The sequence below is a fragment of the Sinocyclocheilus anshuiensis genome, unplaced genomic scaffold (assembly GCF_001515605.1).
Source record: "Sinocyclocheilus anshuiensis isolate Anshui unplaced genomic scaffold, SAMN03320099.WGS_v1.1 scaffold488, whole genome shotgun sequence".
Classification (NCBI taxonomy): domain Eukaryota; kingdom Metazoa; phylum Chordata; class Actinopteri; order Cypriniformes; family Cyprinidae; genus Sinocyclocheilus; species Sinocyclocheilus anshuiensis.
The window spans coordinates 24,288-40,039 of NW_015558584.1; the positions used below are offsets into that span (position 1 = coordinate 24,288).

General features: G+C 37.6%; 2 protein-coding genes across 6 annotated transcripts in view; one reads left to right on the forward strand and one right to left on the reverse strand.

Annotated features, from left to right (window-relative positions):
• LOC107679844 (WD repeat-containing protein 5) overlaps window positions 1–1,999 on the forward strand; it is a 6,088-nt gene extending 4,089 nt beyond the window's left edge. For all 5 annotated transcript variants that reach the window (XM_016475541.1, XM_016475543.1, XM_016475542.1 and 2 more), the window contains exons 13-14: window positions 1–77; window positions 335–1,999. The exon at window positions 1–77 is cut by the window's left edge and continues 11 nt beyond it. In XM_016475541.1, coding sequence (XP_016331027.1) covers window positions 1–77; window positions 335–435 — 178 coding nt within the window. In that variant the 3' untranslated portion in view covers window positions 436–1,999. The remainder of the gene's footprint in view (window positions 78–334) is intronic.
• Window positions 2,000–7,819: 5,820 nt separating this feature from the next.
• The window catches only part of LOC107679846 (retinoic acid receptor RXR-alpha-A-like), a 168,548-nt gene continuing 160,615 nt past the window's right edge, over window positions 7,820–15,752 (reverse strand). Inside the window, exons 7-12 of the mRNA XM_016475544.1 lie at window positions 14,102–14,142; window positions 12,800–12,888; window positions 11,485–11,617; window positions 9,264–9,355; window positions 8,565–8,670; window positions 7,820–8,265 (exon numbers count right to left, since the gene is read on the reverse strand). Coding sequence (XP_016331030.1) covers window positions 8,118–8,265; window positions 8,565–8,670; window positions 9,264–9,355; window positions 11,485–11,617; window positions 12,800–12,888; window positions 14,102–14,142 — 609 coding nt within the window. The 3' untranslated portion in view covers window positions 7,820–8,117. The remainder of the gene's footprint in view (window positions 8,266–8,564; window positions 8,671–9,263; window positions 9,356–11,484; window positions 11,618–12,799; window positions 12,889–14,101; window positions 14,143–15,752) is intronic.

Here is a 15,752-nt window from a genome sequence, read left to right on the forward strand (position 1 = left end):
CGGCTCAGAGGACAACATGGTCTATATTTGGAACCTTCAGACCAAGGAGATCGTACAGAAACTACAGGGGCACACAGGTAGGAGCTGAAGTTGGAATTTTAAAATTAAAAGCTTAAGCCCTACAGTTTAAACAATTCCTGCTAATCATTCCAGCTAGGCAGTGCTAAATTTGACAGATTTATTTTAGTCATCCTTTTTTTTTTGTCATTCATTTATTTTATTTTTGTCATAGTTGATTGTTGCCGTTTATATATACACACACACAGCATACATGTGTGTGTGCACACTTCTAATGTTGTTTGAAAATAATCTCATCCCATTTCTTTCATTGTAGATGTGGTGATCTCAACCGCATGTCACCCCACAGAAAACATCATCGCATCAGCAGCACTAGAAAACGACAAAACCATCAAACTTTGGAAGAGCGACTGCTAAGCCTCAAGCTTATATTACTTGATTATATATTTTTTTTAATTTTGTACTATTCATTTTGTGTGTGGGGGGGTTGTTTTTCATTTGAAAGGTCACGCTAGGCCGTTCACACTGACCTCAAGGCTCAGCAAGAGGACTGGTGAAAGTGCCCTAGCCCGACATACCCTCTCCTAACGCAGCACCCCTCTCTCCGCTCACGTGCACTAAAGCAGTCACTTTCTCTCTGCCTTGCCACCAGCTCTCGTTCATCAGTTTAAGCATCCAGCAAAACGTTTAACCAGTCTGTAAATCTTGGCAGCTTGTTTGAACTTCACAGACCTATTAGGACAAAGGGAGTGTTCCTGTGTGTTTTTTTTTTCCCAGTAAGTTTTGTAGAATGACCCCTATCTGTCTATCAGTGGTTTGCACACTTCCTGAAGCCAGCCGAATGCCTTAGGCACATTTTAAGTGGCCATTTTAACAAATGTTTGGAGTATTGCATTTCTCTGCCTGTATTTGTGGCATTTATATGAGCAATTTGCTTCACTCCATTATTTGGCCGAAAAGAGGTTTCACAAACTTCTCAGCTGTGACCACCTCAAAGACTTACCTTGACTAACCAATATCAAATCAAACCTGCATGTATGAAATGTGTTGTCTGGCAGAAGGGTGTTTTGAACGTCCACTATTTTTATGTTTATTTCTTTACAGCACAAAAATGCAACTGTTAAATCTGCAATTAAAATTATTCATTGTGTTATAGTCGCTAAGCTAGTTGTCAGACATTGTTTATGGTTTTCGGTGGCTTTCAGTGGCTCAGTGTCGTCTAGGCAGTGCTAACAATAAAACCCTTTTGTTATGAAAGCTTATAGCAGTTGCAGACATAATGTATGCCAAAAGTTCACTTTATTCCTACAGCTGTAACTACCTGTAACACCTATGTTCATATCAGTTTCGGTGCTTATGAAAAATAGAACTATAAATATATGGGGATGGAGCAGCAGTTTGGTCAGAGCTTTCAGAGAAAGTATCGGGTTAAAAGGAAAGGTTTCTAATAGACTTCAATTACACAAACTACAAATGTTCATTCTGAGCTACAAAAACAATTCTTACCTGCACAATCTGGTAAAACATTCAGTTACTAATTATTTTTATGTGGTTTCAATTACACAACTTATGCAAGGAGGAGTGTTGCTGGGAAGTGAATATGCCATAACCTTATATCTCGTGACCAAAAGCAGTCTGGATGTATTTAGAGCTTCGAGATGTTTTCTGTATCTGACAGTTTGTACATACTTGCAGCTTCTCTGTTCTTTGATATGTTTACCCTCTGTTCTGTGGTCTTAACTGTGTCTCGAGTAGGTGATAGTACTTTTGAGTGTTTTATTTGTCCTGCTCGACGTGGATGATGGTTTGGCATTAACCCATCCTCTGCCTCTGGACTCTCTCTGTTCTTTTGTTCTTGGCTGGATTTCCAGTGCACTGCAGTGATGACGGGCCGCATGAGGAATTCTATCTGTATTGCATTTAGTCACTTTGGACATGACCTGTGATTCAATAAAGATTTTTTTTTTATTTTTTTACCCGTATCCAGCACAATGTCATCCATGAATTTACACAACCATTAAAAATCCACTGTGCTGAAGGTTTGAAAACCATGCGGTTTAGACACTGGTACATAGGTTTATAGAAAAGGGTTTATTTTGCGATCATAACCGGCTGATTGTACATTATTCCACTTACTACACAGGAGATAAGGACCCTGGTGAAATAAGGTAGATCTCATTCTTTGTCTCCTTTCAAAGTGTAATTTGTCAAGCTATGAGCTGCTCATAATTTACAGTAGTTAAAACTACAGTACAATCTACTATTTTGAATAGTTGTACTTCTACAGGTGTACTTAGGTAGAAGTAGCTTACTACAATATTGCTTACTATATAAATATAATTATATAGTGTAATTTAATCACATCTATAACGCTCTCTAGGATAGAGTTCATTTATGAGAACACAGCCACTTTTCATAAAGCACGTGAATACAGAATTCAGTTCTCTTTCACGTCTCATTGCGCTTGGAACAGACATACAAAATGACCTCAAAATTCTAGTCAAGTACAGAGTTCATTTATGAGAACACAGCCACTTTTCATAAAGCACGTGAATACAGAATTCAGTTCTCTTTCACGTCTCATTGTGCTTGGAACAGACATACAAAATGACCTCAAAATTCTAGTCAAGTATTCTCGTAAACACAGTCGGTTATGTCTTAAGTGAAGTGAAGGTAATTCAAAAGAAATCGGATGTGTATCATTATATTGGATATGTGCATTCAGTCTTAAAGTGAGCAGCCTATAAATATCTGACAACAATAAAACAGCTTTAACAAAGATTAATCTATATTTAATTTATACAGTAAACACTATGCAGTGTTATTTTACACTTAATTAAACTTCTGTGTCTGAATACACCTGTTAAACCTTATTTTATTTGTAACTTGTTCTTATTTAATTACAAACTGTTCACTTTGTTCATTGTTTGAAGTAAAATGTGTCATAAAAAAATTGAGAATTTAAAATTTTCTCTCTCTCTCTCTCTCTCTCTATATATATATATATATATATATACTGGATTTATGAAGTGCACAGAGGAACAGTCTCTAAATTTGCTCCTCTATTTCCTCTCATCTTTTGCACTGTTACTACTCATTTTTGCACTAGTTTTCTCTGCTTTGTGTACAAGTGTTTTTTGTTTACATTACACTGTCTGTTTCAGACTTCCTCAAAGACATTTTTTCTTATTTTTTTGTGCGCTAGATTAGCTCTTCCGAGTTTTTTCTATTTGCTACTTCTTTCTTTGTGCACTACTTTTGCTCTTTTATAGTAATTTGCTTCTCCTTTTTGTGCACCAAGTTTGCTGCTTATTGTTTTACTAAGCTTGGCCCTCTGACACTCTGCTATGTGGTTTGTGCTGTTTTTCCTCACTGTGGCTGATTTGGAGTATCTGCTGAATGAATAAATGTAACGAAAAAATTAAGCTTGCTTTTCACAAAAACGATTTTGGATTTCTCTTCTGCCTTCCCTATGTTACACTACCTGATTCTTGAGCTACTCCTGACATTTGTCCCTGCTGAAACCATTCATGATGTAAGATCTCCTCTAAAGTTGCTCTCTCTGCAGGATCACGAGTCAGGCACCGACTTATCAAATCCTGGCATTCTGTTAAAGGTTTTCACAAGAGAGCTGATTAGTCACATATGCGACTAAATCTTCACTCTGGGCAACTAAATGATGTCTAACATTAGCCCTAATAAATTCTGAGAGCTTCTGAGTTTCACTCTTCATCAAGCAATCTGCATATCTTATGGATGCACAGCATACCGTCGCTTTGTTTCTTACACACACGCAAAGAAAAAGAGAGAGGGAGAGAGTCTTACATACCATGCAGAATTGACGCGCTACATGTAAACAATATTCTTTGTTGTATTTTCCTATCAAAATAACGGAGTTAATTAGGAATTATTCAGCTTTTAAGAACCATAAGATACTGCTGGTTTCTTCGGTCGTGGGCGGAACTAATGCGCAAACGGCAATCTCATTGGCTGGCGCTCACCTATTATCGTCCCTGTTTTGATTTCAGCAAATCAGTTCGAGCGAACACAGACAACGTGATTAATATTCATGAACCCAGCAGCTCGTTAATCGTTAGTGTTTTATATTGTTATTAGAAGTAGAATTCATATTATTATTATTATCTTATCAGTATTATTGTTAGACATGTACGTTTCAGAACTCAAGTCTTTCTCATTAGTCTAAAAACAGCTTATATTGAAGCCAATCTGCCAAAACGACAGGTTATGGAATGTGCCACTTTATGACATAATAGTGTGGTTAAACACAGCCATGCAGAAGATCAACACCTGCTTCTACAGTAAGTTTTGTAGGGGGTGAGAAAACAACATACAGAAGATCAACTGAAATACTCAACATATGCAACATTTAAATATTTTGCTAACGTTCCAGATGTTTATTAGGGTGTGTATATTAGCTTTGATAATTCGAAAAACTGCTCTGGAATGATATTTTTAAAATGCAGATTGTTTTTGAAAATGCTCTGTTCTGTACTTGCACTACTATACCATTTAGTAGATGTGTCGTGTAATTAGATTAATTATTCTTTTAATAAATTGTTTTCATGAACAATGTGATCTTTATAACTAGTGTTTTATCTCAGTGTTTTAAGCTCCAAATTATTCAGTATAAAATGCTGTATCGATTTTCACATTACATGTATATTTTGCTGAACACAAGTCTAACTATTCTTTTTAATAAACCCTTTACTTTTGGATCGCCAGTCTTCAGTGCTCGGTAAACACTGCAGGTGTCATTGTGGTTACAGACACAGTGATGTTGCCTACCTTTGATTTCACCAAGCTGATTACTCACTAAATAGTGGGTGTGTGAGTTGTTTAATCAGTCTGTCTATTTACAGTTGTTTTATTTTTGTACTGTGGATTATTTTCTCATCCAATAGTTTGAGGAGGCACTGCCTCTCTTGCCTACTCGGACAGAATGTCCTTGGGGGTTAGTATTGTATTGAATTTGTACTAGAAAAAACCTAACCCAGTGTAGTTACAACTCTGGTTGGCTTAACTTCAGAGTTGGAAAATTCTGATAAACCTGTGACAAAATAAAAACCTTTATGCATTATTATTATTTTTATCCCACGAGGCAAGAACTTCCTTACTATATTGGAATTCATAGAAAATGTTTGTTAACCCATGTAGGACCAACTAGTTTAGTGAAGACATAACACGTATTTTTAATTAGACGTTTAATTTGATTGAAAGACAAAACATCAAAGAACAACCCACAAAGTAGAACAGATGACTTTTTCCATTTCCTTAAAAATAAGACAAAATATGATGAGAGGACAGTCCTTCTCTTTGAGATGGCGAAAGGAGGAAACCAAAAGGCAAAGTGTATGTGAAAAGGGTGAAGGTGTCAGAGTTGACGTCATCCCTCACACAATCCACTTTCAAATGCTCGGATTTGAAATTTTCCCACTTCAAATCAACATTTACACAATGTATACAACAGCCCACAGAAAGAAGAAGGAAGGGAGGATATATAAGCAAGGGATAAAATTAAATTTGTACAAAAATAGATTTTTTTCCTATAATTTTCTCAATGTTTTTAAAAGGTCCTGTCTCTGTGACGACTGAAGCGGTGACTGTGTCAGGGTCAAAGTTTATCCTCACTAGTTTAAATGGGAAAAAAAGTGGCTATGCAACAGGTTCCTTCAGATTTTATTTATTTTTCACTAACGAGACATTTGTTCGAGGTTTTGTGAACATAAAATGATTCATAAGTCAAGGAGCTGGTGTACAATCTTTTCTTAGGGCTCTAAACTGCTGGTATTAAGTCTAAAATTTCCTTTTTTTGTGTGTGTAATTCAAGGCTGAACACAAAAGCTTCAGCAATTAAAAACATTTCTAGTATCCGAGAACAGTGCAATTAGGCCTGGCTTTAGTCAATTTAAGGAAAAATGCTTGGCTCCCTTACTAACATTGTTCGGAAACATTTAAAGAATGGATTCATATACTTTCATATTTAGAAATATACACACATTTACATATAGACAAAATATAGCTTTATGTTATAAAGCATTTGCGTATGTATTAATTCTATCTAGGTTAACATTTCTCCATTACTCCATTTCCAACAGGAGAAAGTTTTTGATCTCAAACCTGAATATGGCTTCAAGATGCCGGTGATCCAAAATACTCATCCATTAAAAAGTCTAGGGAAGCCAATAAAATCCATTTGCCACGCAAAGGAAATGAGGGTAAGAGGACGAAAAGTTGATTTTCAGAAATGTAATCCTAGAGAGGCATTCTAATAAACAGTATTGACTTAAATTGGTTGGGCGTCACTCTGGATAAACCATCTCGAGTGATCTAATTCATGCTATTGCTAAAGACCCTTGTGAGACTGCACTCAAACAAAAACAAACATTGATAATATCACGTAAAAGTGCCATTTTTTTATCCGATTAAATACTTGTACAAAATTCAAGTAATGTTGCAGTGCTGCATATCCACCACTAGGTGGAAGTCTCAGCTCTCCCATTGCCTCAGTATTATTCCCTACAGTACTGCTCCACTCCTCCCTATGCAAAACCCCTAATATCTCTCTACGAACTGCTGGAGACCCGAATCTTGGTCCTGGCGGTCTAACCTTGTTCACATGTGGCCTCAGTCTCACTATGGACAGTCTTTGGGGGGGGGAAAAAAAAGCTAAATGCATAGTTTAGCAGCAGCAGCAGCATACAGAAATAAAAAAAAACGCTGAAAATGGCAAATTACAGGCCCAGAAAGCAGATGATACCTCATAAAAAAATAAAAATAAAATAAAAAGGCAGCACCCAAAAACACAACAATGGGACTTGAAACATGAGGTTAAGTGCTTAGAAACATCCTAATGATAACACAGATTTGCAAGACCTGAATGCATGAGATGGCTCGTGCGAAAGGCTGACGCAGGAGTGAATGAGGGACACAAAGGAATCAATATACCATAGTAAAAGTGACTGAAAGAGAGGTAACGGCACACATTTTGAAAAATCATCCACAAAATACAGGACACCAATACTGAATTGGTTGTAATAAACTGTACAAATGTCAAGCTCGTTTGGAAAACCACTTGAGGTGAATTGGTATACAGATGAGACACACTGGGACATGTGGGTGACTTATAAGTGGGATATCCACTATAAGCGCCCTGAGTTTACATCACTCATGTTTCAGCATCATGGGCTCTGTGAGAACAGGCAGATCGGATTTTTAAAAGCTCATGTTTCGAGTGCATAATGAAAAAGTGTGAATGATCATAGTCCAAAACTCAGAGTGGCTCATTAGACACTGGGATCTGCTCACAGCGAGACCTCAGTGTCCCTTCCTATTTGATCCTGAAGTTACGTCCTTATTGCGTCTCCTACCCACCACTGATGATGCTCGGGGTGAAGTCGGAGAACGAACGCGGTCTGTGATTCCTCATTGGTTCCTTTGCTCAGAGCACTCACTTTTTAAATGACAGTAATTACAAGAACATTCTATCAGGAACAGCCTGCTTGAGGGACAAATGGCAATTTGAGCAGGATTGTTATCGCAAAAACTCCCAACAGGGGCTGAAAACACAAAGTTTGTGTTAGAAACCCGGATTATTACCCGCATTACCATTATTATCATCTCCCATATGTCTTCATGTGCCCAGACACATCAGCCCAGGATGGCCCTATCCAATCCTGAATGAGGCTGATTACAGCCCTGGATCCCTCCCATCTTAAATCCCAACGTACACGAGCTTGCGTAAGACATTCCTACAATTACTGCACCTCGATCAAATCTATCGTTTTTTTTTTTTTCATATGAACCCACTGAAGGATAGTTTGATACACCCATGCCCACTGTTGTCTGTGGGCTTGAATTCCATTGTCATCTTTTGTCTTATGTGTTATATATATTTATATCTTTATACAAAGTATAAAACAGACCCATGGACGCCATGACTGTGTATTGGAAACGCTGAGTTGAGCGGCGGTTCTGAAAGTTCCTTTACTCTGGCAAATGGTGTCACGTGTTCAGTTTCTAAGGGGCCTTTGGGGTGGCAGACCCTTGTGTCCCCCTGGCGATAGGAGGGCGTTATGTCATTATGTCATTTGGTGGGGCGCCTCTAGCATCTCCATGAGGAAGGTATCGATGGGCGTGTCTCCTATGAGCTTGAAGAAGAACAGATGCTCCAAACATTTCAGTCCAATGGAACGCAGGGCAGGGAGCCGCAGCAACAGCTTAGCAAACCTGCACACAAAAACACACATTGTCAAACGGCGAAAAAACAAGACGGATATACAATTAAACTGATAGCTCTTTTATCTGTACTTGATATGACTCTGACAACCTTTGAAGTCAGACAAGACCTGAGAAGCTATGAAATGTTCATATCTCAAATATCATTTAAATCTTACAAATATATACTGTATATATGTATATATATATATATATATATATTGCTACGTGTATGTGTGTGTGTGTGTGTGTGTGTGTGATGCCATTCAGGTACTGCAATGGTGCATAAGGTCAGAAAGTGGTTCTTGTACCTTCCAGGTTGTTCAGGGTACTTCTGTTTGCAGTAGGCTTCCAGAGAGGCATAGACCTTCTCTCTCAGCGCCTCCACCTCACCTGGGTTTGACAGGCCTTTGGAGTCTGAAACAGTAGCAGATGCATGACAAAGTTAAATTTTGGAGTAGGAACTGTACTATCGTGCTTCAGCACATCCTCAGAGTGTACGGCGTTCCAGAAGAGCAATGCAGCTGCTCAAACACCACTAATGGAACCAAACCAATATGTTCAAAATATTGAACTGTTCTAAGAAACGTTTCTCGAATTTCCAACAGTAATTCTTTCTCAACTCAATCTTGTACTCTACTCTAATTGGGCTGCATTTTCCCCCCACTCTCTATTAAGTGAAAGGAACAGAGGAGAGGTCTGTCCTCGGAAAATGAGCAATGCGCTGGACTATTCTTCATTATTTAATGGGAGATGCTTTCATGCTAGTGATGGGGGGGGTAGTGTATGTTTACTCTGGGGTTCAAAGGCCAGTGTTAAGAAATTCAAAAAATTTAAACATATATAGTAGACAGGAAAGTTTTGGACATTGAGCAAGGGAATGGGATCAGGAAACATCACAGGCAATTTGAATGTGCTTACAATATTGATTTCAAGAAAGTCTTTAGATTTTTATCATTAGAAACAAATTTTTGACTGGTAGCCTCACAAGGGGGAATATAGAGCAGTACCTGGGTTGAAGAGGACGATGGCTCGAAGGCACCCTAGCTCTGTTTTATCCATCTGCATGTCTCTCATCTTTGACACCAATTCCGTCAGCACCCTGAATATAGGAGAAAACACACCGACTATACAGTGAAAACAGGTCAAATAATGCCAGTTATGAAGCTGTGATATTCAGAGTTTCAGGATGTCATGATCAGTATATGAGAACATGGGGTCCCTTTTCTCGCCTTAAATGAGAATGCATCATAAAACGGGATATTCTGTCAATATTTTGATTTAACCCAGAAATTCTTTCTGTTTTTTTTTTATCTATGTTGTTTTTACGTCATTTTATATTGTACAATTTGTTTATTATTACAATTATTTATTTATTTTGTGAGGTAAGCTATGGGAAGGGTTGAAACTAAAACATTGTAAAAACCTTGATGTTCATGTTCAAATGTTGCTTAAAATTGCTTCAATAGATCTTTATAAATGAAGGACACTGCTAACACGATCAGCTGTTGGGAAATGCAGATATTACTACATTACTGCTTTGACTGGCAGTGACTGTCAAATATCTATAATGCCTCAATAAAATGTCTAGATTGGCATTACTTCCTCTGATCCAGAGGGTGACGTCTCCTCTGACAGTCTTGGCCTTTGTGTGACCGGATGACCGCACACACACTGGTGTGAGGCATCCTCATTCCCACTCTTAACACACTCTAATTGAATTGGCCTCCTGGAACAATAAGTGGAGGGGTGGGGAACTTGAGCCCAGTGTTTAAGTCTACCATCCACTTCATTTGTGCCACGGCTGTCACTTGCAGGGGAACTGATAAAGAAACATTATCAGGGCTGCGCATCTTAATGCGAGCGGCATTAACACAGATCTATTCTTCCGGAGTCGCCGGGCATATTCTAATAGCTAAAGCAGCCTCTGGGAGCTGAGAGCAGAGTGGAGTCTTGAAGCACAGCGCTGCAGACTTAACAGAGTCAGGTGACACGGCTGCTGGGGATGTTAATGTCCAATTACTGTTAATACAGCTTTTTTTTGTTACAGTCATGACTTTCTTAATCAGTATTTCTGTCTTGTTTTTCAGTAACAATATCCTTCAAATAAAGTGTGCATAAGATGTTTTTCAGTAAATACGTTGAGTATAACATTTTAAGCACAAATATATTAGATTTATGGTTTTAAAAATATTCTCATTGACAAATGGATTTATCACTTACAATCTTTTACTAAATAGAAAAAAAAATGTATTATACAAAAGGTAAAATTTGTACAAATATACACTTAATATTTAATGGTTAATTACAATTATATATATATTTTTATCATTGCTATTCTTATATGATTTATTTCTATCCAAACTTTCTTTAGTGGGGTCGCTGAGCAATGCATTTCACGGTCAACAAGTGGTGCTGCTGCTGTGTTGGTGTATATTTTACAACTAAACTTTGTACCACTACGGCTCTCTTCAAACCTTAATTAGGTTGAGATCTGGACAAAAAAAAGCTTTAGCTTTAGCTGGCAGCTTTATTGTACAGCATTGTTCAGGTTTTTGTGGGCACAGATACAGAGCAGAGCCCTTGGTGTCACTGGGTGTATCCTCCATATTTTTTATTTCATAAATGACACACAAATGGATTTCCTTTAACATTGTCCTTCTGAGCACTCGACCATTTCTGCATGACCTCTGTTGCCAGCGCGGCTGCATATTTAATGAATATCAATGTAAATCGATAGAAAGCTCGCTCCTCCCTGCCCTTCTGTCACAGTGTTCCGCTGGCAGAAATGTCAAGGTTCCTCTTCTGCCCTTGTCATGAAAATGACTAGTGTGATCATCTCTTTGAGTCGTCGTGTTTGAATATGTTCCATATAGCCAAAGCTTCGTGTATTACCAAAAGCAAAATATATAATTTTTCATTTAGTTTCATGTATTATATATATATTTCTTAATACAAAATATATATACATTTATAAACATACAAATTTTTAAAATGAATAAAACATTTTTATTTTTATTTATATATATATATATATATATATATATAATAAAATATATAAAAATATGTAATTATGTACAATGAAAAATATGTACAAAGTAATGTACAACTTGTATTATTATTTTTTTAATTCTTAACTCTTTTTGGTAGGTTTTGATTTTGATAGGTTAGGTAAATTGAAACAATGGTGATCCACAAATTTTACATTTATATTATAAGTATCATTCCAACCTGTCAAATATGGCTCCTACTCCGGCGCTGTGGGCACTGTTCCGGTGCACATGCAATCCTGTGGCCAACAGTATCCCATCTTTCACTGATATTGAACGGTGTGAAAATGACGCAATGAGGAGCTCATTCCATCCTGAGAGAGACAGATGAAATCATGATAAAACATTCCACACAGTAAGAGTGAATTAAGCAAGTATCTGAGTGACAGAGCTCCTTTAACTAGTCTGCCTAGCAACTACCCCAACTCCTCTCATTTCCCCAGAGTTGAGCTTGGGAAAAGCTGAGATGCTTTCATCTGTGAGACAGCAGAACTAAAGGGGTTATTTTTAGAAAACCTGAGAGCTCAGAGAGAGATGGAGAGAAGACCCTCTCAACATGCTCTTCAGCTTGTTCCGAGAAGATAAGCATGACTCGCTAATACAGTGGGTCATAAAGGAAATTAAAAGCAAAGCAGTTTATTTGTAGAATGGTGGTCTACAGAGCATCTATTTGTCTTACTCATACTGTCAACTTCTTAGAAACTGACTCATAAATCTGACTATTCTGAAACCTTACGCCACAACAACCACGTCACCTTTCCCCACCATTTTCAAAACCATATTAACCCAACCAGAAAGCATTTTTGGGGATCAAAGGTATATTTAGAACCTACAGACTAGTCTCTGTGGGCAGCACACTAGCTTTAAGATAGAACAGTAGAAACTGTATAATTTATTAACAAATAAACTGAAAGGTCCTAACGCCCATACATTTTCCAAATATAAGCATTAAAAAAAATTATAAGTTGTTGAAACCATTTTTTAGACTTGCTAATTGTCAATGTTGAAAATTTAAATAAAATAAAATGAAAAAGTTAATTCTGAAAAAAACACAACAACCTCTAATTACATTTGCAGATGCCTCTTTTTATATTGTATCTAATGCAACGACACAATGACATTTTCAAGACAAATTTAGGCATTTTTGATCATAGGCACATTTCAAACCCAGCATGTCATCTATGTAGGCAGAACACTAGAATGCTGTCTAAAAAGGCAGCTCACTAGGGTTTGAAACAGCTGTATAAATTGCATATATAAATTGAAATACCACGATTCAGGAAAGTTTTTGCAATTTCAGGCATTTTTAGAATTTCAAATACACCTTTGAAACCTGTCTTAAGCAGCCTAGATAGGCACCAAACTAGGTTTTGAAACACAGCCTTAGAAGCAGCTTAACTTCAACACTTCTCTAATTAAATATTTGGCATCATAATGAACTCGTCCTGTTTCTGTCTTTTAAGTGTGCATCTGTCCGTTTGTCCTCTTCAACTCACCTGCTCGTAGAAGAATGACCTGGTCATCCAGCGGGAGCTCTGAAAAATGCGGGATCCTCTTGGCCCATTCCACTAGAGTGAAGAGCTGGTATGGTGTTTAAAATAAAGACAAAATGTTTTTAAGACTTTCAAATGTTCCAGATATTAGAAAATTAGGACATTTTAACGGTTCACATTTCCACGTTTCACATTTTCACACAAAAAAGTGAAAAAAAAGGAACATATTGCTACTCTAAAGGTACCAATATGCACCTTTTAGGGGTAGATAATGTACAAATGTGTCCCTTTAAGGGTACTTAAAGCAAGCTGTTGTACCTACAAAAGGTACAATTTTTTAATAAAATAAAGAAAATTATATAAACTAACCTTGGACAGCAAATACAAAAATGCCTTTAGAAATGTGAAGCTAGATATGAGAAAAGCTCTAAAATCATTAGATCTGCAGATGCCTCTTTTCATATGGTGTACTGTATGTGATGTAATGATATTCAGACATTTGTTTAACTTAAGTGTCTGAATACTTGGTGAAACCACTTTGTGGCCATTATTAGAGGCAAGAAACATCTCCACAGTTGCACTTTGGGAAATGACTGATGACATATAACCAGTGGGCTCTTCCGTGATTTTGCATCAGAACGCGGGAACTCCCAGGAGAATCTTGTGAAAGTGTTGAATGTTTCCCCTCTATGGTATATTTAAGCAACTGTTTAAAATTCACACTGACAACAGCAGCAGATCAAAGGAAGAAGTTGGAGATGGCAAACTGTTTGCCAGACGCAAAGCCATCTCTCAGAAAACAGACGCAGCTTATGAATATTTCTGTGGCTGATCGGGGACATGCAGACAATCCTCCTCAGTGCAACAGTTTCTGCCATGTTCTTTAACAAATACATAAACAAACAGACAGTTAATTCACAAAGCAACATCATAAAGGAAAGTGAAGCGGTGAAGAGACTCTGACGCTCCTCAAAAGAATACAACTCCCAGAGTTCTCGTTAAATACCGTAATGCTCATGAATGATGAATAGCTATCTTGGCTCGGTTTACACTGACCTTGTTTCTTCTACAAAACAAACAAAAATGACCCAAAAATGGAGGCCGCTAAATAACTGACTTAATTATTGTAAAGTAAAAACAAGACAAAAAGAGACACAAATTTAAATATAGCACAATAAACAAAAATTTAAGCATTTCTGTAATTGAAATTATTAACAGGGGGTCCGGAAATTATTATTATAATTATTTATTAATATATATATATATATATATATATATATATATGAATTGATGTCTTTTTGGGTGGAGTCTGCGGCCTGACAGATGTTTGTGACTGGATCATTGGGCTGGTGGAGGAAACAAGAACACAGGTGTCATACGCTGGTCTGTCCAAACATCAAAAAACTAATTCAATGCAAACGCTTCTAAGCTACATTAGTTTGATTTCACACACCGTCATGTTTTAAAATATGTCAGAACACAATTCAAGTACACACTGTATTCTCAGTATTGACACGAGGGGCGCTATAGCTAACATTAACCATCTTAAGACAGTTTTCTCTTTCAGGTTAACTACTTTCATGGCGAGGCATGGTTAGTTAAAGTTACTTAAACTGTTGACATGTTTAACGCTAGCTATCCAAATAATAACCCATCCGTTTAATGGCACAGACATTTGAGGGTAGTTTTATCACTGAGGTTTGCTACCGCTCTTCTTGGCCCCACACACGGGAACTAAACCTCTCTGAGCAGAAGTGAACAGGAAGGCAAAACAAACAGTGCTTTTTCCCCGGACTGCACAGGAAATACCTGCCGAGAGCTGGTGCTAAAAAATGACTCCCTTTCTAAATGGGCCTTTCCTGCAGAAAGCTCCCTGGAACTAAATTTACTTTGACACATTTGCTCATTCCCAAACATTTACGGAATACTGCTAAACATTTAAAGGACCCAGGGAAGGACATGTAATTAACTGTCAAACAACATGTTGTGGTCAAAATGCATTCATTGTTCTTGAAAATGCCTTTGTGAGGGACGTCGCATGAGAGAGTTTGTGTACGGCATGTTGCCTTTAATGCCTCCTGCAGATTTGAGTCTATTAGCACGTCTCGATGCGGAACGCTCCGGCTCTATCAAAGAGAGAGGACAAATGAGAGATATGAAAAATGGCCTAGACGATTCCAGCTTCACGTTGCATGAAGCCAAGGGAGGGATAGATACGCTGCTTTGTTTTATAAGATGAAAGAGTGAGTCAAAGGAGTACGGGTGAGAGCGAACGAGCGCAGGAGAGAGGAAAGCAGCAGGAGACGGTTTTCTGAAAGGACGGGAACAAATAGACATTGAGAGTCGTTTTTCAACTCAAGTGTCAAAAGGGAAGGCATTAGAAAACATCAACAGGACATTGCAGCGGGCAAAAGGACAAATAGTTTTTAAGAAAACAAACAGAGGGGGATAAAAATTATATTCATATTTATCAAAATTATTAGTGGGAGGGGGTGTGCATTCCTGGAAAATCCTGACCTCACTTTTGGCAGCCTCCTAGTTTCACTCGGTTGCAGTGCAGGAAGTTTATTAATAGGTTCAACACAGTGACAACGCAATTATGAGTCAAGAGCTTCTGAAAGGGTCAATATATCAGCCAGTTAAAATCACTCAGTTCAAAAAAGACATGCCATGAATATATACAGTGGGTATAGAAAAGAATCACCACTCTTTAAAATAATCACATTTTGTTGCTTTGCAGCCTGAAATGAAGGCGAACACAGTTTTTGTTTTATCCAGCTGTATTTACTCAGTGCAATGTATAACATCCAAGTGAAAGATATAACACAAACATGTCAGAAAAAAACAAAAAACAGAATCACTGATTTGGAAAAATGATCACCCCTTGTGTGTCAGTATTTTGTTGAACCACCTTTTGCTTTAATTACAGCCTTTAGTCTGTTGGGATATGTCTGTC